At 39.1% G+C, this 26,365-nt stretch overlaps 1 protein-coding gene across 2 annotated transcripts; it reads right to left on the bottom strand.

Moving 5' to 3' along the window:
• Positions 1-325: 325 nt before the first annotated feature.
• On the bottom strand, positions 326-26,250 carry LOC133987399 (oxysterol-binding protein-related protein 2-like). Of its 2 annotated transcripts, none has more exons than XM_062426754.1 (14): positions 26,163-26,250; positions 13,321-13,660; positions 10,429-10,555; positions 9,190-9,265; positions 8,718-8,852; positions 7,908-8,005; positions 7,612-7,794; positions 7,286-7,393; positions 6,414-6,503; positions 6,077-6,197; positions 5,806-5,931; positions 5,518-5,641; positions 5,056-5,146; positions 326-4,331 (listed from the first exon to the last, which is right to left on the bottom strand). In XM_062426754.1, exons 2-14 carry the CDS (start codon positions 13,355-13,357, stop codon positions 4,229-4,231), a joined length of 1,419 nt encoding a protein of 472 aa, XP_062282738.1. In that variant the 5' UTR covers positions 13,358-13,660; positions 26,163-26,250; the 3' UTR covers positions 326-4,228. The 2 variants fall into 2 exon arrangements, with proteins under 2 accessions (XP_062282738.1, XP_062282737.1); XM_062426753.1 differs by lacking the exon at positions 26,163-26,250 and adding an exon at positions 15,780-15,873.
• Positions 26,251-26,365: the final 115 nt, after the last annotated feature.

Below are 26,365 nucleotides of genomic sequence, written 5' to 3'. Positions count from 1 at the left end.
TATTCTATACAATATACGTCAATATTTTTTACTACTGTTCAAGTAACACTACACACTAAAAAGCTGTTTTAGGACAAAGTATACATTGTGACTTGTTTTTAAATATTTACATCTTCAGCAGGTCTGAATTATACAGAGTGGCAAATTCAGGACGTACTGAGTGCTGGACTAACATATTGTTAGTTTTGGTCTTTTCAGGAGCTTTCTCACACATGTTGTGACTGTGTGGTTGTCAACAACAATTTAAAAGACTGCAAGCATTTTATCCTTTACCATTAACTTCATTTAAAAAGGAGACATGGTCGAAAAACTGAAATTAGGATTTTATTAGTAGACAATTTCCCCATTCATGAATCTACCAAGCTGTCCACGGTATGGATACGACCCCCTTACAGTCCCCCACCTCCAAATAAAACATCTGGTACAATATTCTCACCATGAAACAAAACGGTTTAAATACTATAAAAATAAATCAGTTGCACAAAATAATATGCCATTTCGCTTGTGATTACCTCTGTGCAGCACTTGTACACATATATAACATCAACAACCACATGATACAGTCCAAGAGGATGAGGGTAAAATCCAACAGAAGAATTTTTTCTAAAAGAAATAAGCAACATAAAACCTAAATCTACTTTAATGACAGAGCATTAGTTTTTGTAACAGGTCGAGTCTGAATCAGCACAGATGAATGTGACCGCTCCATATGTACCATTTTAACCAGCTGGAATTACTTTTACAGGCAAAGCTTTACTTTTCCACATGGACAATTTGCACCCGACTGCAACAGTGTGACTTGAGTAGTGTTTATATGATAGACTTTTAATAAGATTTTGACGGGAAAAAAACAACAAAAAAAGGATTTTCTGGGCAAAAAATAACCAAAAGAGTTTTCAGTGGGAACAAAAAGCCTGTACCTACATACTGTGTTGGCTAGTAAATCTAACAGATATGACAGGCAAAGACAAATGTACAAGTGTTTAAGCTTGTGAATGATTTTCTCTTCAAACTAATTACACCCAGCTCTTCTACAAACAGTTCAGAAAAGACAAATTAAAGGCTGTTTGAATTGGCTATACGAGAAAAAGAAGAGGAAAAACAAAAGACACCACAGAATATTCTGTCATAAAACTTCAAACATCATAAATAACGCACATTAATTTTTTTTTTTTAAATTGAAAAGGGTAACAGAAAAACACAGGCACTAAGCATGACACGGAAATACATTATTTTTTTTAAACAGACAACAAATGAAAAGTTAAGTTGATCCAAGATGTGACAAAAGCCTAGCTGTGGTGCCAAGTAGCTTGACAAGTTATAATAATTTCCTAATATCTGGAATATATTAAGATAAACTATGAAGGCAAAGTCATTATTTGGAGACACTTCTGTGTAGCAGAGGTTTTGTGTGTGTGTGTGTGTGTGTGTGTGTGTGTGTGTGTGTGTGTGTGTGTTTTGTTGGGAGTAAGGGGAATGTAAAGCTACTGTACAATAACAAATCAGACATGTACTGTTCATGATGAGGTGCAAAAGTTGCATAGAGTCATTGTGGAATACATCATAGATCCTAAATGCACTGGTGAAAATGTGTGTGTGTGTATTTTGTACATATATTATGTTCTGAAGATTCTGAAAACCAGTCAGGACAAGTTCTGGAGAGATTTGAATCTCAGCATTTACATTAGATTTGTTGCACTTTCTCTGTCTGTTACATGTTATTTGAAAAGAAGTGAAACCATCATTTTCTATTAAAATAAAAAAAAAGAACAGCTTATTCAGTTGGAGCCACATTTTCACCAGTGCAAACAGGTCTGCAGGTTTTGTGTATACACCATTTTCACTTAACATTCTGATGTGAGGTGAACTAAGAAAAAAAAAACTTTCATAATTGTTCCTACCTGCTTTATTGGGGGGAACCAACAGATGATGGGAATTTTAAACTCTATTTATGCTTGGAGCTATACATTTATTTGCTCTATAACATGGATTCACTGGTTATTAATACAAATTAAACACCAATATTTCATAAATATTTCATGAACTGAAAGTAAAATGTGTTGTTTTGTTTGTACTTCAGGTGTTTTTCATGTGGTTCAGTGCTGTCCAGTCAGCTGATTTTAGATTCACTTTACATCCTGTAATCTGCATGTGGATTTCAGCCTCGAGTGGAAGTTTGAGTCCTGCTCAGCTGGAATGAAACACACAATACTGAGAGTCAGCTACCTAAAGTTATCATAACAATGAAATGACGCGACAGAGCAGCTAAAGTCCAAATATTTCCTGGGTACACTGTTCTTAACATGATTCAAAAGGTGCAGAGAAAAAGCACACTCTGCGTGAGATGTAAGAGTGACAAGTTTGTGTACATCAAGAGTTCTGCTCCAAAAAAAACACAATATCACTCCATCAGCTGGAGAGCTGTCAACAATCATATTTGTGCTAACGTTCAGTACAGTGCATTTCTCTTCTTTCTCGTTAAATTTAGTTTAAAAATGAAACTCGATGTGCTGATGATCTGTTGCCTCCTTTTCACTACAATCAGCATCAGCCGAAAAAGCGACGCTCTAACATTCAATCAACCTAGTCGTAGAGCAGAATATATAACGAGGCGTGTTACATTTTATTACACTGACATGAGTAATGATTTCTTCTTTTCTTTTTTTTTAATCATGCTATAGTGACAGTAAGATTAATAATATCAATGTTGAGGGTTAACATTGTCAAATCACTGTCACTCACACGGCAAATCCACTCTTCTGTCGTTAATATGGCTTAAAGTGTCTGTACATCTTTATACACTCATTCACAAAATGAATGTGCATTTATTGTTTATGTTTTTTGTTTTTTTAATTTAATAACTGTTCAGGGACCTCAGTGTGTCTAATTTGGGGATTACACATTTGCTTTAAATGTCAAAATCATTCAGTGGGAGGTTGAACTCTGTAGGGGTAAATGTAGTCTTCTGGGTTCAGATTTACATGCACATGCAGGCACAGATTTGAAGTTGTTACTGGGGTTAAACTGGGAGGGGGTGAGATTGTTTTTTATTTATTTTTTCCACCACATTTCTTTTCTGGTTAGCGAAGTGCTGCATTTACAAGTTACTTCAAGTTAAATCAGATTTTTTTTTTTTTTTTTTACACTTGTGTGGAGCTTTCTTCATATCAGTAACGCTCAGCTATGACTCTGAAGCCAGCACAGAAACATTTATACATTAGGGTCTGTTTTTCTAATGTTTCAATGCAAATGAAAACATCAGATCACGTGTGGTTTCTTGTCTGGTTCCAATCAAGCTAAACATTCCACTCTGCTGTCGAGGAAACATCAGTTTTCTAGTAATGAATGGATGAAGTGGAGTGTGATGGGATAGTAATAGTAGATACCTAACATTTTAGGGATATGACACATGGACAGTTATAAGCTTATGTCTACATTTCATTGGTCCTAACCAAGGTTACCATATTTATTACACAATAAATCTTTATAATTTTGTTCCTCAAAACACATCCATGTGATTTTTTGAGTGTTTGTGTCTTTAAGTTTCCAAAAAGAAATAAAAAATAAATTCATTCTCATGATCCATCTTCAGTCAAAGGAGCATTCACATCCCTGATTTCCCCATTGACTGGGTGTCCCTCCGTGTCCATTAATCGCTGTGATTATGATGTCCTACTTTCATGTTGTTTTTACTCTCTGATGACCCATGTGACTGTTTTAAAATGCAGAGGCTTAGCTGGCGGTTCCTCGGAGGAGAGAGTTTGATTGTAAAGACGTTACACATTCAGATCGGACCAACTCTCTGCCACTGGGACTGGTCAGGAAGAAGATGGTTATTGTGCTCTAAACGATGCTGGGACAGAGAGATGGGAGACATTTGCTGGTCGTTAGTTGAGAGAAATCACACACAGATGATGAGAATGAGACTGAAGTGAAGATGGTGTAAAGTCCTTGACATGTTAAAAAAAGACCTGAAGACTCAATAGACATCAAGGCAAGCTGCTGTTTTTGAAAGAAGTGACAGGCATTTGGCTCCTTTGTACCTCCTTTCAATGCGCTGAGTGTGTCGGTAAGTTTACAGAGAAAGTAGGTGACGTTGAAGGCAGTAAGACGAAGGTGGGTTTAAATGAATTCTTAAACATGTCTCTCCAATTTTTTTGACAGGCAGGCAGATCACCGCGGGTTATTGGAGAGTAAGAGGAGGAGGAGGGTGAAGGCTGGCGGGCTATCAGTAGATATCGGGCAGGTCTTGGTAGTTCCTATTGAAGTAGCCACCGTTGTAGATCCAGTCCTGGGAGCCGGTGTATGGGTTGGTGCCCATCTGGAACCACCTGAAAACGCACAAACACAAAGTGTATAGGTACACTCCAAAAACCTCACACAAGGAGTGAAGCATGTTGAGATATTGCTTTCTCTTGTTCAATTTATGCATATTTTCATTTCACGTTGTGAAAAAGTCAAACTCTGACGTGTTTAAGCAAGTACAGACCTGAAAGTGTGCCAAATTCAGAATAATGCTATCGTCATTTGTTGAATACATTTAATTTTGAAATGATAATAGTTCGAAGAAAATGAAGGAAAAGGAGGAGGCACTGGATGTGGGCCTTCAGAAAGCAACAATACCATAAACTAAACAACTCTGTGGGGTTTCTTTTGCATGTAAAGATGAGATTCCTTTCAGGTTTGCGTTTTACTCTCTACATTCCAGCTCATTCTCTGATTAAGGGAATTAATGGAGGGAAGACCTGCTTTAACCGTCAGGAACAATCTGCAATGTTACCTCAAAGTCAAAATACGACATTACCATACCCAAATGATCGTTCTGTAACAGTGACAGCCTTGATTTATCTAGTTCTGTTTGTCTCTACTCTTGTTTTTTCATTCTCAATGAAACAGGGGGTTTCGATGTTACTCTGTTTAAATAAAGATTAAATAAATGAATAAATAACGGACCACTTTTGTCAAAGTGTGTATGTGTGTGTGTGTGCGTGTGTGTGTGTGTGTGTGTGTGTGTGTGTGTGTGTGTGTGTGTGTGTGTGTGTGTGTGTGTTCTACCTTGTAGACCACTCATCCTCATTCTTGGCTCTCTCCTTTCTGGCAGCTCTCTGTTTCTCCTCCAGTCTCTCTTTCTCCTGACTGGCCTCATCTGCATGAGAACAACAAAGTCACAATGTCTGCTGCTTGTAACATTTAGTTAATGAGTCCAGTAAAAGAGATGTGAGCTAGAATACTTTCTTGAGTTCAGGATAATAAAGTTGTTTGCATTGTTCTTTAAACATTTGGATCAACAATGTCACACAAGAAAGTGACACAGACAGCCAGCAGGTGGCAGAACTGTCTTATTATCATTATCAATATCATTTTTATTTTTTACAACTTATAATAATCTAAATGTAACTTCAGGTTACATTGTATCTTAAAACTGCAGGGTTCTACAAGCCACTGCTGCTAAACAAACTGTGTTCAGGCAAACAAAGCTCCACTAAACACTGATAAAAGACTTTTTAATCAAATTACCCATGTTGCCATTCTCCATGGCTCTGATGTCAGGCCTGAAGCGACAGTCGGTGGAAGCCAAACTGGCCTCCATGCCAGGCTCCAACTCATTGAGAAACATTGCAAAGTTGGTGAAGTTGTACATCTGAGGAGGGAAGAGAGGAATTAGGAACATATATAAATCTTCTTGAAAGAAAAAAGTGCTTAAATGCATCACATCTGCTCAATCCTAGACCAAAATCAAGCATCAATAGTACATCTATTTCATGGGGTTGTCTGAATTGGATCTGTGTGTGTATATTTTCATACCGTAGCAGAATGTGCTGGTCTGGAGTCTATCCTCCACAGCAGAGTGCTTCCTGGTACCACAGACACTGTCTCCTGGATTTCAGGCATGTCGTCTGCATCATCGTTCACCGCTCCCTCCTGCTCCTCCTGGAAATAACACACTTCATTTTAACCTCTGTTATACAAAGACATGCAACCAAAATCATTTTAGAGCGGTTATGTTAAAAACTGCTGTACATTATTTCTCCGCACAGGTGTCAAGTCGCAGATTTTAAAAAAAATACGTTCTCACATTTTTGTGCTTCTTGTTGTCTCCTTTCTTCTCTGACTTCTTGTGGGACTCGTATGCCTGAGCATCGACGCTCCACATGCACTCAGTCCACTTCCCATAGATGACACAGAGCTTCTTTTTACTGGACAGAGAGAGGGTGAAGAGGAAGGAGCAGGAAGAGAGGACAATGGCAGGAAAAGATAAGAAAGTGGAGAAGAGAGGGGAAGAAGAAAAGTGTTGTGAGGCAGATGAAGAAAAAGACGATAATGAATATAACAACTCTTCAAACTTTATATGATATCAAATAACTGAATGTTAATACTGTAGTTGATGTAGCAAACTGAGATTTAACTCTAACCTCTTATCCTGGATGTATCCCTCCACTCTGTGCAGCTCTTTGCCAAACATCCCACAGGGCTTGAAATTCAACACACACTTGTCTCCAGTGCTGCGGAAGAAGAAGAAGAGCCAGTTACCTTCTTTTCACTATTAATGTGAACTGCACCTAAAAGGTCAAATGAAATAATTTAATTTTGGAATGCTGAAATATTGGTGGGGTTTTTGTGTTTGTTTTAATAAAGATAATGAAATAAGACGACTACATAAACATTTGATGCTTGTAAAAAATATTGACATGGTTGATTGAATCCCTCACTAATTAAAAACTAGTGCAGGAAAACAGACCAGTCCATCAACTCCTTGTTTTCAAGGCAAGACAGTTGAAATCAGTGCAACAGTGAAGCTCTATAGCAGCCATCTGAGCAACACTGTGATTTGATGGTTTCACAGCTCCTGGTGTGAATCTTTGCAACAGTGTGAATATGAAACAGTGCGTGACACAAATGAGGATAACACAAGCTTTGCAGAGCTTCCCTGGATAAATAAAAGGTTTTAAAAAGTGATCCCGAGGTTGTTTGACACAGTGTTTACTCGACACTTAAGACCGCAGCATGTTTACTCTGCTTGTCACTTCAGGCAAAGTAAATAAAAGCGCTGGACAGGAATGCTGAAGAGCTCTGCGAGAGACAAACATACAGCACAACACAGTGTCACTTTTGCTGTTTTTTTGTTAGAACTTGACTGAGGGTTAAGATTTTTTTTTTTTCTGTAGTTCAAGTTTTCCTCTTGCTCACCAACTGGGCTCAGCTCCCATTGCGACACGTGAGTGTTTTATCTACTCATTTAAAGATTTACAAACTGCATTACAGCTGTTATGCGTGTATACTTTACCTGTGGTTGACTATTTCCACTGTGCCATACTGCTCTATCCATAGTTTGCCCAGGATGATGTTGTGTACACAGCAGTATGGGTTACTCCATGTGTACGCCTCGTTGTGCCTGGAGGTGAAGAGGAGAGGAAGAGAGGGAGAGATGAGGAGGAGACAAAAAGGGGGAGGTGTGAAGAAGAGGAATAAACAGTTAGGAAAAGAAGCACACAGGGAGATGCAGTGAAAAGTGAAGAAAAGAAGGGCAGAATGAGATGAAATGTAATATGAGGACCACATTTTGTATAAAAACAATAATGAAATAAGCGAAAACACATTTGAGTAGCTTACTTGAGTAGCTCTAGTGTGATGGTCCCTTTAGGCTCAGCCTCAACACTCTTGCCCCAGAATTTGAGTTTGGGGTAGATGGAGCCGTGGAAGACGAAGTCCCCGAGCAGGCTCTCTGCATGGAAGGCACTGACTGGGGGATGATGGGATACCTGCTCCGATACCAGCCGGAAACCCTGGTCGTCTCTGTGGAAGGCAGTGGAGAGGAAAAGAGGATAAATATACTGTTTAAGCTGTTGACCTTAAAAAGTGTGTGTGTGTGTGTGTGTGTGTGTGTGTGTGTGTGTGTGTGTGTGTACCTGGTGAGTTCATAGGTCTCTCCCAGCAGAGGGTTGAAGGGTTTTCCAGTTCTGTCCCACTGAGACGCAACTGCTGAAACAGCAAACGCAGCTACTGCCTGAAGACAAACAATCACAGTCCATGTTAGTTAGTGTGTGTGTTTCTATTTCTGTGTGTGTTGTGTGTTTTCATATTAATCACTTGGAGTTGATCTTTTTCAATGAGTGTATATGTTTCTAAATACAACAACTAAAACACCATAATATAGACGTGTATGCTCTTTGTTTCACGTTTTCCAATGGGATCCTTTAGGATTCCTATACATTTCTAAAAAATCTTAAAACTTTCTATCCCTTTTATTAGTAAAAAAGCTTTGGTTCTTTTAGGATTTTCACAATACTACTGGAGCACAACATATAGTTTACTGGAGCACAACATATAGTTTATTTCTTTAATTTGGCCTGTTAAAGATTATGAGTAATTAATGACACATTTTGAAAAGAAAAAGTTTTTTTTTTTTTTTTTTTTTAAATGAACAAGATGCTTATTTCTTTCAAGTCCATCTACTGATAACTGGCTGCTTATATGCAGAGGAGTCACTTTTTCTATCTCTGGTGTGTATGTATTCCTCACTATCCAATCGTGTTCTGTGGAGATATAAAGCAAAAATGCATGTAGGTGACAAAAGTGTGTGTGTGTGTGTGTGTGTGTGTGTGTGTGTGTGTGTGTGTGTGTGTGTGTGTGTGTGTGTGTGTGTGTGTGTGTGTGTGTGTGTGTGTGTGTGTGTGTGTGTGTGTGTGTGTGTGTGTGTGTGTGTGTCAAACTCTGACCTGCATGCGCTCTATGGAGTCGGACAGCGAGCAGGCTCTGTTGATGAGGTAAGTGTGTTCCATGTATTCTGTGATTCTCTGCAGGAAGCTCAGAGGCTCGTTGAAGACGATGGGCATCGTGATCTTGGAAAGTTCCTGAAAAGCAAACAGTAACTGTAAACCTCAGCTAACTTTTACATTTGACCTTTGCTGACAAAATATGTCCGTCCAATAAATGAGAAAACTACTGATTTATTACACAAGATAATGTGCCAAAATCTGCAGACTGATGTTGCAACAACTATTGGCTAATGTTACAGAATCACTGACGGGTTACACAAACGATTTTGACATGTACCAGTTAAAAAGTCATTTTGTGTAAATAACCCACTAAAGAGTTTTCCCTCTGTCCAGGGTTATTATCATTGGGATATTGATACTGATATGTAGAAAAGTAGTATTTGCTTTGCATCTGGAAACAGTTTGTCCTCACCAGTCCGATGCATTTCTTCAGGATACTCCAAACACTGATAGTGTTTCTGGAAAACATGGGAGCAGGTAACGATGTCCTGAAATGAAAGAAGAAAAAACTGTGAATCAATTGATTTGGCATCTCTTGACCAACTAATGACTTGAACACAGTTTTTCCACAAAAAACCCAACAACTCCCTTCAAGTTAAAACAGGTGGTACTGTTCTCATCAGCTCCACAGTCTTCCACTATCTATGATGTTTCATTGAGTTCTTTAAGTGTGTCTCAGTTGTATTCTTGCTGTTCAGAATTAGGCATCACAAAAGTATTTGAAGAGATGATGCTGATACAGAAACAGTGTTACACACCATTCTGTTCTCTCATGCCTGTGGTTCATATCACTGTCATGAGTATCAGTACCAACACTATCAGATGTTATGTGTTCCTGTCAGAATGAAAACTGTGATAAGTGGAGCATGTGGTCTTTCAGGTCTGCTAGCAGGCATGGAGGTACACAAATGATAGATGTAGTTTAGAAAGAAATGTTGCCAAATGCTGGAATGAAAAAGAAAGAAACACTTCACCCCAAATCTGTCATCCTGAGACAGAGACAGAACAGTATGTTTACATGAACAAGCCTCTCAAAAGCCAAAGGAAAAAGACAACACTCTCTTTCTGACAGAGATCCTTAAGTGGATCCTTGTGCTTGTATGCATGAGTCATCTCGGTCAGTCCCTTACTGACAGCCATGAAGAGGCTCCTCTCTTTTTAATGTTTATTTTATTCAAAGAGACATATTAATATTCAACAACCAGAACGCTATGGAGCCTGGGAATAAAGATCCCAGTATTCATCAGCATCTTTAGGGAGCTGTAATGTGCATTTTTCACTATTTTCTGACATTTTTACTTAGTTGTTCAATCAGGAAAATTGTCTGAGAATTGACTGATGAAGAAAATCCATTAGTTGCAGTCTTAGTGCAAAATATTTCAAATTCCTACCATATTACATAACAAATAAGTACTGATGAAAACCACCTGTTTTCCCAGGACAAGCAGTAATACATGTCAGTACTTATCATTATCATCATTTTAAAGCTACCACCAAAAAAGGCATTTGAAACTAGTGAGTGAGAATTTCGACCCAGCCCAGAACATTGTACTGGTTTCGGTAGGTGGATTCAATTAGTTTCCCAACAAAACATACTACAGCGACAAACAAATGCACCCGCTGCAGGTGGAATGTGGGAATGCAGCAATACCTGTGTTTCTTGATGCCATTCTCCTGTGGCACTGATCCATTTTTATTCTGGCTGTTGCTGTCAAACACCAGTGCATCTTTGAAACTGGCCTCCGACACCCCCTCGTACGACTCGTCCGAATCCAGGCCTGTGAGAAAGAAGGGACACAAGCGGATTTAGGATTTTGGGTTAGCTGTTATTATTGTTAGCAACATAAGTGTCTCAGACAATGCAGTACATTTGCACAACGTCTTGCGTCAAGAACGTCTTGTCTGTGTTTGTCTTGCAAATTCTTTCGACTCTCTGGAACTATTTACTGAAAAACCTCTTCACTGACACAGAAGTGGGCCACTTTAAAAGCTGTATTTTTCCCGTATCTCATGATTTGAGACACTGCAACCTAAGGGCATCTTAGTGGGAAAAAAATTAATCATAGTTATGAAAAAGTCTTGACTTCATTGGAACTCCACTAAAGTCATGGAAGGACACGCCTACTGACTGGCAGGTATTCACGCAATATGGCGTCTAAAAATGTATTTCTGTTACTTTTTATCTGTTGTACAGTAAAGTTGCATTACAAAACATGTGCAGCCTTACAGTAGCTGTTTATAGGAAAAGCTGCCGGTGTTGACCTACATCTGGACAGTAGCCAGAACATGAACGCGTCATGTAAGGTATTAGTGCTGCAGGGTGGAGTTGTCATGAATTCAAGGTGGGGCCCACACAACAGCTTAAAATAGACTTGAAGGTTTATTATCATTTAACACACCAACTCAGCTGTGAGGATTATGTCAAAGGTACCAGATGTATACTCTCATATTAATCTCTGCAGCGATGCAGAATATTACTGAACGATATGAATGACCAGATTAGAAAAATAGAGGAACATAGTGTAAAAGTGTATTTGGGGGAAACCTTAAAGAAAAATCATAACTCAACTTATTCACATTGTCCAAGACCAACACATCCAAGATTCAAGATCCACCAATAACCACTACTGGCCCAGAAATACAGTGATCAGACACCAGCCCAGACTAGCATACTGCCTTTCACAATGTGCACGTTTCATTCAAATGTGACCTGACAATCTAGTAGCTTACAAGCAATTGTTATAAGTAAATGTTTTCAAACTGGACATGGTGAAGGTGATAAAGACAGAGCCTCGGGTTGTAAATGTGCTACAAGCATCTATGCGTTTATAATTGCATTAATTTGACAATATCATCCAAGCTTCTGTAGCTCCCATGAAGACCCTAACCCTAAACTGTTTTATGAACTGATGAGTTTAAGGATCAATTGTTGAATTCTGGAGAGTATTGGTAATTTTATCATTTCTAGTTAACATCTTAAAAGTGTAAAATTAGAAGTCCACTGAGGTAAGAACAAGATGCTAAAGCCAAGCTGGACGCCACCTGATGCTGATCACGGCTAACCCGGTGCATGTGTTCTAATGAATAATACATCTGCACCGGTCTGCATCTGTCTCACATTAGTAAGATGATCATAATAATGACACAGATGGGCACACACACTCATTTGAATTTTTTATCTATATCTGCATGGAAACAACAAGCTATACAAAAGAGATAACAATAGTGACAGAGCTATGAATGAGCACCAACATGGACGGCAAGTAATATCACACAACATGCAGTAAGGCAGTAAAGGTACAAAAAAAAAATTGATGGTAACTGTTGACAAAGAACCACCTGCTCGTCTTGCCCTTCAAGCCTACAACAAACAGTCACTCTGTTAAATGGTCACTATGCATCATATCCCAGCACCCCCACCCAGCTTTCACAAACAACACAGGTATGATTCTTCTGATTCACCTTCAGAGATGTTCTAAAACCAATAAAAGAACAAAACAACAGTCTCCAAACAATGGAGGACAGTGCTTAGACAGTGCTTAGACAGTCAGACCAGTGGAACGCTACTGGAGCTACACCACTAATAGTAAATAATCATCATGACATAAGAGGGAGGCACGACATCCTGGTGAGTCAGAATAACCCTATAAGGATTTGTTTTCATCAGATGTATTTGTGCCATTAGCTAATGCGTGGATATCAGACCCTTTACTGCAACTGTAACATTAGCACATGCATGGCATCCCATGAGTGTTGACTTGGTAGAAAACTCATTTAATCCCTCCGCAGAGATCTCAGCAGAAATGTAAAACCACTTAAAATAAATCATAAATAGATGTCGGGAGGATTTGTGAATCATTTAGCTGCCTTCTTTTAGACGGGACATCAGATAAAGAGTGATCAGTGCCATTTTCTGGGCTGTCACTAACCAACTGACTCCCTCCTCCGTCACTGAACTGCTCCTGCTGGAAAATATTAAATACAACAAAAACGGCTTTGTCTATATTTTTATTGTTGCAAATGCAGCAGAAAAATGCTAAATGCTAAAAGGCTTTACTCTCTCATAGACTTCAGGGTGTTGCTGATATTACTGATCATGACCGCAAGGCAGCAGACCTCTGAATTATTAAACTTATCATCAGATGAAGGCAGGTTGGGTTGCATTGGATGCTGATATGTTTCTATGATGGGGACAAAAACAGACCTTCTAATTAGGACTGACAGCCTCTTGCAGCAAAAAACTGTTTCACAATCCCTGGTGAGACCGTAAGAAAAATAATCAGAGAAATTACAAAATTCTGTAATCCTACAGTACTAGATGGACACCAACAAGACAATTGTGTTAAAATCCATAAGATCATTCCTGTCACCATGTTGGAAATGTGCTCTATTAACAGCATTACTGGTTTGTCTCTCTTACACAAAAAAATCATAAAAATAATATACATTGCTGCGATTCCTAAAATACAAAATGGTAAGAAAGACCTTGAGAAATCTTATCTAGACTGACACACACACACACACACTCCCACCGAGCACCCACCTGTGACGGCGTCGTAGAATTCATCCTCATTGCTCATCTTCTAGAGTCAAAGCCGACCAGTCGTTTAGGACAAATGTTCAACTTCTAGCACATGTTCCTTCTGGTGGCAGACCCTCAGAGTTCCTCTGGAGGGAGATTTGTCAATCAAGGTCCCTCTGGAGTGTCACCACGGCAACAGGACTATATTTGTTCGATGTCCAGAGGATCTTTTTTTTTTTTGCCGGATGGTTTAGCAAATGAAGAATGACACCAGGGAATGTCGATCAGAGCAAATCTGCTGTTTGGTTGACAGCTGATGAGTTCAGTCTGTGGTTTTGGCTTTGCTGAGCAAGTTTGAAACCTGTAGAGACAAAAAAAAAAAACACATAAGTTTGAGTTTACTATATTTTGATACAACTGAAGAGTCATGTTTAAAGCAAAGGTCAGGTCTGTCTGGCATTGAACCTAAGTCAAGTTTAAGACACATCATCATTACCCAGGGTTAGATGATGGAAAAATATTTGATTGTGCTGCATTGGAGCATTAATACTGTATGTTAGAGCTAAACAAACACTGAAATCCCCATAGTCTGACTGACTGATGATAGTTGATTGAATCTAGACACCTTAACCTCACAGGTCAAACAACCAATCAAGTGTCATTTCATATTCTGATATTAAATTTTGAACTTATTGACCCCAAAAAAAGTCTTTAATTACTGGCTCCTAACCCTCCATAAGCAGCAGTTACACAATTTCAGATGGCACACAATGCTTTATTTAGGGCCACATTCACAGCTCTCTGGGCTACCAGCTAAAAATCTGCTTTGTCTGGCTCAGCAACAACCTTGTCTATCATGGCCCACTGGGTGCAAACAGAGAGTTTTCTAGTCCAGTAGTTACATAATCAGGACACCACTGTCGCAGGCATTCTGGCTCTTTGTTACCTTCTGTTTGGTACATTGTTTCCCTAAACTTTTAAACTCAACACCGCAAATTGCCATTAATTTGCAAATTCCAAAAATAATAAGTTTAAAATTTCAACACGTTTAAAAAGTGTTCTTCATCAGCCAAATCGCACTGCATCTCAACCTCTACAAAAAGTAAATAAATCACATGTTGTCTACCTTTTTATATTGTTGGATGCTAAGAGACCTTGACAGGCTTTACCAAGTGTTAACAGAGTGAGCAACTGAAGCACATTTGGCCCCTTAGCATTTTACTAAATTAGCTTAGAGTACACAACCTTTGATCAAACTGGCTGTGATAATGTGTGTTACAAGGACGCCACTTTCCCCATCCTGTTTGAATGTCAGTGTGTAAAAGGTGACAGGGTGATAAACAGTGACGGGGGAACCAGTTAACTGACAGGCTGTAATTCCAGTTTAATCCCTCAGTACAATGTACAGGCTTGAAATGATACCAGCGGGTGAATGGGCGTCAATTAGTCACGACTCAAGTGAAACAGCTTGTGGAATGAAACCGTTCACATTATTCTTCTTTATGAAAAGGTGATATCTCATTTATATCACTTGGCTCGGCTACAATGCATTAAACATCACTTAACCACCGCTCACGACCATAACCTGCTTCACTTTGGTCAGACATTGGCATAAAACATTTTGGTCATTATGACACAGCCCATACAGTAAATACAACAGTGTTGACATATACTCTGATATCATGTGTAGCAGAAACTCAGCATGAGGCTTAACACCACCACACAGCTGGGCTCTACTTCCTCACACGAAGTAAAGCTAAATTCAGTTCTTTATCTATTTCATCAGTTACACATGAATCCTACGTACTTTTTTGCGAACTGGCCAAAACAAATCTGCACTATTGAATACTGAAAAAGTGCCAAACAAAGTCAGCACTGAATGTTCGGTGAGATCCCTACTTTGGACACACATTTCCTGATCTGAAGTATTTTATTTAACACTGATGCACTGAACAGTTGGTTGTATACAACATTTTCAGACAATACTGAGCCCTAATCAAGTCACCCTATTTATGAGGGAAATAATTTATTGTCATATGACTTCCAAATTACCGTAAAGCAGTGATCTATGTAGACATCAGAAAATATTCACGTCTATTCATGTTAAGTGTTTGTCCTGACCTCCTCAATGCAAACTCAGAAACCTGATATAAAACAAGCTGTAATACATGGTTTGTTTAGTCCCCTGAAAAAGCATCTTTACAGTCTATATGAATAGCTGTGTTTACAGTTTTATGGCACCTTCAGTATTTGCAAAACCAAACATCAAATATTTCTCTGTGTTAACATTGCTCATTATCCAGACATTATTCATTTGTAGCTTTCAGGTTTTTTCCTCCATTTGTTACTGAGTGAAATCTGAGACATTAGGTTTAGGTTGCATTTTAAAATAAAAATAAACTGCTTTATGAGCAAAACACAGACTCGTTATCTACTATTTCTAAAGCTGACAATGTTTTACATTCAAAAACTGTACGTACCTGCACACTAATTTCTCCCTGGCTAAATCCCCAAAAGGACAATGTATTGTTTCAGTTCTTAATTTCCCCTTTTTTCTTTCCCCTCTGTTCTCTGCCTTTTTTCTTATTACTCAGTGGGAGGGTTTTATCTTGGCCACCGACAGGTAACGCCTTCAGCACATGAACAAACTTTGGCCTCAGCGTCAACGATCGATAAGCTGAACAAAATGGATGACCGGCTGGTATTTAGCTGTACTAACAGCAAAGTCAATACCTCAAAACAGAACAGAAAGATCCCATTTAAAAAGGGAGTTGACCGCTTATCAGAGAAGCTTATCTAACCAGGAGATCTACATGAGAAAGCCTGATTTGTCCTGTGTCCACGTAAACCAACAAACCAGGGAACTCCCAAATGTTTGAACACAGATTGGAGGAAATATGACAAATTAACTAATCAAGTTTCAAAAATGTGTCTGCTTCACCTGAGTATAAAAAGACAGCCTTCCCAAACTACAGTACATCTACTTGTGTACCAAAACATATCAAAGACTACGCCCGTCTGTGATAACCCTTATCATGCATATTTCTGTGCATCAGTGCCTCAGTACTCAATGTCTACCCATGTTCTGTGAATCTATATAGAGGGTCACTGCAAAAAATACTAAAAACATGAAACAAGTGCTCCCAAATTGTTTGGGAATTTATTCTTGCCGAGTCAATACTGAAAAAGGTTCCTCTAAGTCATTCTGCAGCAGCTAATGAGACTATTTCAGCAAACTACATTTTCTGAACAAATATGGCAGGTAAGCAATGTTGACATCTAGTCACTACATAATATCTGAGCACTGAAAGTGTCATGTTTGGAGACGCACTGAAAGTGTCATGTTTGGAGACGCAAAATGAAAACTTATGAAACAGTGTGGCATGACAAAGCGAGTTATGCCTCCCTGTGCGTCTTTGGATACAGCAAACATAGCTGAATGCCTGATTTGCATGAGTTATTACATGATCAACATTACTTAAGCCACACTTTGCAACCCTGAACTGTAGAGTCCATTCATACCATGAATAATGAAGCTTTACTGACCTTCCTTGTCATTCTTTGAAATCTGAATTCTGAAATAGGCAACATGAACACTACCCCACTGAAGCTCCTCCTAGACCAGGTAAACAAAAAAAAAGAAGATGGAGCTGGCAAGTCTCAATGCAGAAAGCCAGCCTGAGTTGACTGTGTTCAAGCGAACCTAACTCTAATTTCATAACACTATTCTTCCAAATATGATCCTGGGAGTCTCCAGACATTTCTAATTTTGTATGAAGCAACAGGATGCATCATGTTGCCAACACAGGACCCTGGAGTAAAACTTCTGGCTCAGGTCTTATAATTCCTCTCGGTTTACAGCTCATTAAAAACAGGCACATTTTTTAAGATTGCTGTGGAAAGAGTGAGAAAAATCATTTTAGATTATTTGTCTACACTTGGGAGAGAGTGTGACAACTAACAGCTGGTTGAACTATTATCCTCAGGCTGTGCTTGGCCTTTCTGAGAGCCGAGACAAACTCTGAAGCGCTGTTCAGGAGGCACCCTCGATCTCAATAATGAGGTCTGCCTGTTTGAATAAGAACAGAAACTAAGAGTGCAATATCGGTGAGTGCATCTTGGCTAAAATGTTAACCTTAATTAATCTGATGAACGCTCTAGTCTTGATTATGAACATAAATTATTCATCTTATGATTAATGGAATCAATTTTCCAATGTTTGCAATCCACTGAAATCTACATTTAATCCATCTTATTATTTTATTTTTGGTAAACTTCTGTTTTCAGTCAACTCCGTTTTTCTATTCCTTAATCATACAGATGTAAGAAATTCCTGCACTCCATACTCTGTCACACACACACACACACACACACACACACACACACACACACACACACACACACACACACACACACACACACACACACACACACACACACACACACACAGAGCTCTCTGATTGGCTGCAACAGGTTCTCAGATCATATCGTTCGCTCTGTCTCAGACGCCCGTGAGCTGTTACGTAACCATGACAGACATGGGACCATACACACACACACACACACAGCAGACTTGACATATTCCTCCATACATGCACAATAGCTTATAGAAAACAACTAATCTCATTCTCTTCTTCACATGTATGCAACATGTCAGAGGAGTTGGAGAGATAAAGTCTGAGACATTAACTACTGTTTTAACTTTGGGACTTCCTGCATATAATTTATTTATCACAAAATACAACATGACCTCTTTCACAGACTTCATCTAATGGTTGCTCTAACCTAACTGTTGGAATAATGTGAGGACTTAAACTACACATCTATAAAAGCGTATCCTTCAAAACAGTAGGATCATAAACAATGAGGACATAAGTCTAAAAACACTCATCATACATACAAATATCTTAAAAAATACATGTTTTAATGCTCATTATTCAATAATATTGTAATAGTACAAAGTTAGTACAATCTTTAAAATGAATGAGATTGTACCTTTTATGCTTTTATTAGACTGCGACAGTGACGATATGACAGGAAACGACAAGAAGAGATTCGTTTAAGGTCCCTAATTGGATTCAAACTGGGGACACTGTGGTTCAGTCGTCGTCTTAACCCCTGAGTCATACTTTTTGTTAGTACACACCAGAGTATGTCTGTCCTAACTACTGCAAGCATTAAGAATCATTTAGCAGCCTTCACAAGATCACAACACAAGTTTTCTTATCTGTTGTATTGTGTTGTTAAATCTCCCCAATAAAAAAAGAAGACATCGGATAATTAAGGGATAATTGGATGATTAACTTCCACATATGAACATTAGAGTTTCTGTTGACACAGGGCCATTCATTTAGGATAATAAGATTAATGATACTGCAGTAGCTATTACCTATTAACCACCTGTACAACATTACAGCATTTGTAAAAGGAATTTAATGTTCCTGTTAGTGCAGATAATCAGATGACTGTATCAGCATGTTAGTTTTCCACATTATTACAGCATTAAGGCCTTTAATCTTACTAAGTACTACTGACCCTCATGAAACAAACAGGTGTCACCAAAGCCTGTTACCGTGGCAACCACAATGTCCAAAAATGTTCAATGGCAGATAACCTCATTGCCAATCAGTCAAAACCTCAATGATAAAACCTACCGATCTCCCGCTCATAAATCCAGTGTGTAGCTACTAGCCTGGCGACGTCTCTCTGTGCTGTCCTCCGAGGGATGATAAAAAAAACATCCAAAGCCGCAGGGACAAAGAGAAAGAGTGAGCGAGAGACAGAGACGGGCAGAGAGAGAGAGAGAGAGAGAGAGAGAGACAAAGAGAAAGAAATTTAGAGACGAGAGCCACGCAGGACGTAACCCGGTACTGATACAGTACAGTATACACACCTCTTTATTTCTATGTGCACACCTACCTCAATAAGTGACACACCTCTAAAGCCTGTGAAAAATGTACCACAAGTCTTATTTCACACACACAGAAACACATACACACACACTGAAGAAAAACAATAAGATGAATGCTGAATGCAAGTCAAGCTTTATTGTTACCGATAACAACATTTCTGATTAAAGTGGGATCGGAGAATGTGTAGAAAAAACGAAAAACAAAAAGGATACAATTCAGACTGGGTGAAACTAATGTGGGACTGGTGGAGCTCAGTAACTCATTTGTCCTGCCAGGTCAGACCAGCAGCTTCCCACAATGGACAACTGATTGTGATCACTTTCCGGACAGTGAGTTTTTGCCTTTTCTGGTACTTTCAGCGTACCGTGCCACCGCTGCACGTCTCCTTTTTCCAACATTAAAAACATCACGCAATCCTTGTGTGACGGTCAATCAAAAAAGAACAACCCAGACTCGTGGCGGCTGTCACATTGTGTGCAGAAACTGTGTCACAGACAAAGCGGCCTCTTTTTAATAATCTGTTAAATCTTTCACTTTTCTGTAAGATAGGGAAACACAAACGGCAAAAGAGCTGTGTGGTTTTAAAAAAGGCCAAATGACTGATCACACACAAGCTGTAATTAAATAGTGTACATAAAGCCTGTAACATATATGACCGTCAAAATGCTTACCAAATATTAAACCATTAACTTCTACCAAACCGGTGCTTTATGTTTTAGCTACAGGATGAAGGGAATGGCTTTGTCCTGTGAGGATCTGTTGTGAGTACGGGGTACAGTGAGGCCGCTGAGTCAGAGTCCAACACAGTGTAGCACTCTGCTGTGGTTACTGTCTGTGCGTTCATTTGTGCAGAAAAGACATTTGCCACAAGTTGTCTTTGGACGACGTCATTTCTGGGAAGATGTGTGTTATTATGGGTACAGGAGTGTTCTCTGCAGTAAACTAAAGCCAAAACAATGCCCATTTTACCACTGCCTCATTCAAATGTAGAAAAGCTTCAGTAATACTATTCAAATAATGATTTTTAGATATGTGAATGTTAGTATTCATAATATTTGCAGCCATAGTGACATTAGCACTGGAAGACAGCTTTAACAATTAGCAGTAAAATTGAATGAAGCAAACTCGTGTTTTTGGTTGTTTATTGTTTCAAAGCTCTGGCTGTATTAAAGAAAAGACTGTTCAGTGTTCAGTGAGCGTCTGTTCAAAGGCACTCTGTTAGATTGTGTCAAAATGACTTACTGACATTTAAATGAAAGGAAATATTAGCACTAACTTGTCCTGGACTGCCAAACCGCACTGGCTTTTGTCATACTAAGCAGTTGCAGCTGGCCTAAATTACGCTACTTTACAGTGACACTAAAATCTAATGCAGAAAAAACAACATTCAAAAAGGGTAATAACAGGAGACATCATAAAATGAAACAGGCTTTGGAGTCATTTTATGTCCCAGACTCTCTGTTTTCATCTCAACCCTGAAAAACAGTAGGACAATGCAAGATAAAAACCATAAAAAGGAGGAGGAAACTGGTTCATATTGTGTCACAGTGATATATAAAGTAGACTTCAGCTCTATTTATATTTCATGAGCTGCTCATTTAAAACTAAACATAGGACTGTATATCATCTGTAGTAGGAACTCGGTGCTGCCTGAGGGTCGGGAAATGAAGTACATATCACAAGACCATAACCAAGAGAGTGTTGAAATGTCAATAGCCCACAAACGACTTTTTATTAAAGCGCAACCGACAGTATGACATCAAATTTACTCGACCTCAATCACAAGACTAACCTTGTTAGAGTACACCCACTAACTGGAGCAACTAACGTCAACAACATCTCTCCTGGTCTGCAGAGGGAGGACTTGCACCGCTGGCTACATTAACAACTGCTCAGCAGAATAGAAATAAAACTCAAGAGCCACTACAGCAATACTACTGTACCCAATCAGCTTAAATCACACAGCACCGCAGCAGGAAGAAAAAAAAAGATAAATGAGGATGTGAGAGGAACCTACAAAACTCTGCTGAGGAGGAGCAAGTGAGGGATACAAAAAATCAGGCAGAGGAACTAAATGATGAGGATTACAAGGATCATCAACACAGGAAGTAAATCACAAAAGGAGACACACACACTGTCACACACATTTTAAATGATTTTTTGTCAAAGTCACAGGTTATCAACAATAACAACTTTAAGGTTTTAAAGCCCCTGAATACAGATGAAACTTGTCTAAATGTATGAATTAGTGCATAAAAAATAACTAGAGGTAAATAAATATTAGCCATGGAAGGAAAAAATGCACAAATGTCCACACGAGCACAGCTGCACGAGTAGAACAACAGGAACAACAATAAGATGATTTCCAATTTCAGTGCCTCAACTTGTACAAAAATCGCTGAAAACAAGATTTTGTTTTCCTTTCCTTTGTTAACAAATTAAAACAATAGCTTAAGACCTGAGGTTTTTTTTTCCTAAAGGTGGCTCAGAAAAGCAGATCTTACTGTGGAAACCCTTAAATCTTAAAATACCCAAACAAAAGACGTACCGGGCCGCCTGTTTTGTTGAAACCTACAATCTTACATAAAGAGCAGCTTGCCCCGTCTTTTAATTGTCGCTAAGCAACCCCTGCATCACCTGTCCTTATCCTAACAGTGATTTAGCTGTGAAGTAAACTTGCTCCAGGCCTGCTGTTTTTCTTTTCGGATCATGGAAACTACTGCTGGTAAAGTCACCACCATAGATGGTTCCTTCTCAATTTACTTAGAAAATGTTTTTAAAAATGCAAGTAATGCTGCTGAGCTCTTTTCCTTTTTGAGTTGAGTTTTTTTCAACTCGTGAGGTGCACAGAGCAGAAAACGTGAGGGGAAAAACTTCACTCTCATTGAAAACAATTAGAGAAAGCTGCCCCAGGCAGTTAAAAAAATTGGGGCTTTAAGTCAAGTCTGGTTTATTTCATGACTTTGAAACATACACCAGAGACATCAAGTACAGAAGACAAAACTGTGATGTTTGCACGTATTAAACATTTCATACGAAGAAGAGCGTATTACACTGCAGCTAACCAAGCAAAAGAGACATTTGGACAGCACGCTGCAGACTAGCTGTGATCTACTTTTGCTTTGAGACAAATGGAGATGAACTATGATCTCTGTAATTTCATTCTGCAGCACTCTGCTCACACTGGAGGTTCAACTCCTACATGAGTAATGTGAAGTTCTTTGTCTAAAAAGTCCTGAAAAAAAAGTATGGATGCAACCTACCATTAAACAACTATGTGCTCACATAGGAGTCTCTAACAGTTGGATGTTGTTTAAATACCTTCAGGCTGGCTGGGTGTGGTGGGCGTCTATGTCTTAAATATTATTTAAGTGACATTTAAAAATTTACTATAATGCTGCAGCCACAGATCACCTTTTGTAGGTGTTGTTTTAATTTCAGTGCATTTAAAATAACAGATTTCACTACAACACAGATGCAGTGCAGATATTTCAGACTGGAAAAGACCTCAGATTTGAATTTCACAATAAGTACAGCATTTCAAAATAAACGTAAGATGAAGTGCAAACTGACTCATGCTCATAGTGCAACAATTAAGAAAGGGGAACCTTCGGGGAGGAACTCTGAAGTGTTTCAGTTTAGCAGATTGATTGTAACAGTGCTGTGGTGAGGCTAAACCTGCAGACTAACCCAGACCAGGACCAGGCAGGTCTGGAAAATATCCATGGTAACCTAAGTCACTTATTCAAACCTCCTTTCTAAAAACAGAATGCCTTGACAATAAGCCTTACTGAATTGAGTCTGATTTAACTGGAATTTTTTTTTTTTTTGAAACACCTCTCTGGTTTTCCAGGCTACCAAGAACCCAGTATTGTTGCAATCCCTGTGCAGAGGTCAATCTTGAAGAGCTCACCAGGCCTCTGCTTCTGACTGAAGTGATGAACGTGTCATCTTCATGTTACTCCACCTAGAACTCATTTACTTGTGTAAACAAAACACACCGTCTCATTCAGAGCAAGTCACAGTTTCTCACACACACACACACACACACACACACACACACACACACACACACACACACAAACACAAACACACACACACACGTGCGTGAGCTGTGTGAGTCTGCACGTTCCCGCAATACCTGCTCAAGGTAAAAACCTGCTGCGATCATTCTTGCTGCCTGCTCAGAATCTCGTTTCGAGACGTATTTAATGTGTCCGCCCTTAACAAACGCCGACGCTGTGACGCTGCTCTCTGAGTGCATATAAAACATGTGCACAAAGGCAGGTTTTGTGATCAGCGGTTAACGCGTCTGTGCTGGCTTGTGAGCGCTTCGGCTGGATATTTGCATTTGTGTTGAGGTGTTCTGGTAGTCCTGCTAAAGAAGACTTACTATAGAATATTTAAGTATAGAATTTAATTTCTACAATAACAAATTGTCTTCTTTCAGTCGGTTTGTGCAGCAGCTTATTCTGTGGATAATTAGAGAGCTGTAAGTACTTGTGGAAACACAGGTAATAAAGAGCTGGTTGCACAATCTGACAAAAAAAAGTCTAAAATCTTTATCACTTATCACCTATATTGGCCAATAATGACAGTGTGTTGATTTCGTGGTGCATCTGTACCAGGCTCGTTCTCACAGTTTGTGCCTGTTTGACCAGCACAGCCTCCCTGTGACCACGAGCCAATCAAAACAAAGCAGAGCAGCACAATGGCTCACTACCAGACAGGCTCCTGATTGGATACCTGCTTCCCTTGCAGCATGCTCTATCATAAATTATACACACTGTATCGTTTCTCTGTTGCTTGGATGGTTGCCTAGTTTAGCTCAAACTTTGCCTTGTTCCCAGGTGGCACTGCAGATATAAAAGGCACAAAAAAGGAAAGATCAATGCTTAACACAGTAACTGACTGCAGAGGGAAAAAAATAGGATTGAACAAGTAAGCCATAAGGCTTTCATGGGAAATATACAGCTTTTCCATATTCAAAAACTACAACTTGGGCGATAGACCAAGTTTCACGTGCGTTCATGTGGCCATCGCTGCAACATTCCTCTCAGCTGTGTTGAAACGCAACTTTTATGACATTTCTTGCAAAAGTTATTTCCTGTTCCCTTAAATGCGACCACAGAAGTCAACAAAACATTATTGCTTAATCGAACATTTCTTATACAGTAGTTAAAGAATAAAACATTCATCTGGACAATGAGGGACTCAACAAACAGTGAGATCTCTCATGTGTCTACGTTGCCTACGTCTACGTCGGTACATCAGTGCGATGCTCCCCTTTCAAATGGAGACCATCGCTATAGCAACTAACTAAGGGGGTAATTAAGGCACCTTTGGGAGGAAAACGCATAACAAAATGACAACAGCTGTAGTTCTAGAGAGACTGGTCTGGTGTCTCACGTAATGTAGCAATATAAAATCATCAGGTGAGTGCCTGCAGAAGTCTCATGATTTCAAGCTAGAATTAAAAAAATATTAAGTGAACTTTCTCAAGGGCCGGAACATATTTATAATCATCCTAAAATCTACAAATGTGAAAAAATGTGTAAATAATGTTTTATATTATGCATCAAATGGTTTTCATTGGGTGATAAAAGTTAGTTTTTTAAGTAGAATGAATATAACACATTTGTCAACACAATGTCTTTCATTCAAATCATCAATCACTTATGAAAATTGTCATCAATTATGTTTCAGTCAACTGCCTCAGTAACTAATTGTTTTGGTATGGCTGAAATTGTGTTTTAAAATACAAAGAATGCAGTACAGTGCCGAGCCATAACATTTATCACATTTTCAGTCCGGTGATGTTTGTTACTGATTTGTTTACAAACATTAAATATTCTATGTTGGGTAAAGGTTAAAGTATCTCAACACAGCTGTATCAGCAAAGCTTTATCTGCATTATTGTTATAAGTTATTGTAATGCTCTGTTCTCAAATGGTAGTCAAAATATTCTCAATACACTAAACAATGGGGTATTGGGTATGTTTCTAAACAGACTCTTAATCTTAGCATAAGCATTTTTTTCAGCTGGCATCATCATCATCATCAGTAGCCAGTTGACGCAGCAGTACAATCTGTGCCTCTGAGGGGGTCAGTGTACCAGGAAGAGCTGCTGTGTCACTGCAGACCTTGGAGTCAGTGACCTACAGTGCACCAACCTTAAAAGACAGCTTTGTTTAGTCTCTCCTGTGAGTCAGACGAAGATGGTGATGAGGCAGTGAGAAGACAAACAGGGGGAACATTCCCACTGTTAGCTGGGATAATTAAACGAGATGGGAGATTACTTTAACCTCCACTTTGCATGAGATAAGTGCTCTTGGGCAGTGGCCATACATCTTTCTTACAGATGAGCTGACGGTCGTACCACTTTCATACTAGAAATCTTACTAATACTGCTTTGCTGCGTTACAGAAAAAGCCCGATGACTAACAGTAATTAGAGATTTATACATCACTCATCTGTCGAGCTGTATATGGTTAATACAATCATTATGGAGAACTTAAAAACGTCCAACTCCCTACATAAGTCCCAAAGAAGACCCATCCCAAATGCTGTACTACCGTCAACTCTGTGTGCTTGCTAACATTAGCACATACAGTCAAGCAACTGATCTAGCTTCCCAATTTAACACTTATTTAACCTTGGCCAACTATTTCAACTTAGAGCGAGTTAATTAACTGAGGATTTGGACTACTGCTTGTCCTTCAAAGCACACACCAAGCTGACAGCCCCAACTCTGACAGGACGTCAGGGAGCTTTTTGACAGCTAGCATTAATGTTAGCGGGCGGGCTACAAAAAAAAAGAAAAAAAGTGGCTAACTAGCATAGTTAGCAACCTTTCTTGTACACAAAAGACAAAGCAAAATTTGCAACCGTAAAAGCACTTCAGAAAATCGTAGGCAGAGCAGCACAATGTCTGCAGAAGTCCCGTCTTACCTCGGCGTAGTGTGCAGGGTGAAGGCTTTAAGTCCAGAGAGATGAACAGGATTTTAGTGTGTAGCCTCGATTTGACACAGAGGCGGATGTCGCTGGCAGTGGGGGCGGGGCCAGAGGAATGACAGACACGGCCCAAAGCCAATGAAAGATGGAGAAGAATGGAACACAGAGTACTTGCAACAAATCAGATTAGGGGCAAAATA

This window comes from Scomber scombrus, chromosome 10, assembly GCF_963691925.1.
Source record: "Scomber scombrus chromosome 10, fScoSco1.1, whole genome shotgun sequence".
Taxonomy (NCBI): Eukaryota; Metazoa; Chordata; class Actinopteri; order Scombriformes; family Scombridae; genus Scomber; species Scomber scombrus.
Note: the sequence above shows the minus strand (reverse complement) of the source record. Positions and strands in the feature narration are given on the sequence as shown.

What these genes read in the sequence shown, in the direction of transcription:
- LOC133987399 (XM_062426754.1), bottom strand. Translation starts at nt 13,357, where the DNA reads ATGAGCAATGAGGATGAATTCTACGACGCCGTCACAG. An exon ending in TGAAGAAATGCATCGGACTG is followed by an intron (nt 8,853 to 9,189) that starts GTGAGGACAAAC and finishes TTTGCTTTTCAG; the next exon opens with GAACTTTCCAAGATCACGAT. An exon ending in ATCACACTAGAGCTACTCAA is followed by an intron (nt 7,394 to 7,611) that starts GTAAGCTACTCA and finishes CTTCACCTCCAG; the next exon opens with GCACAACGAGGCGTACACAT.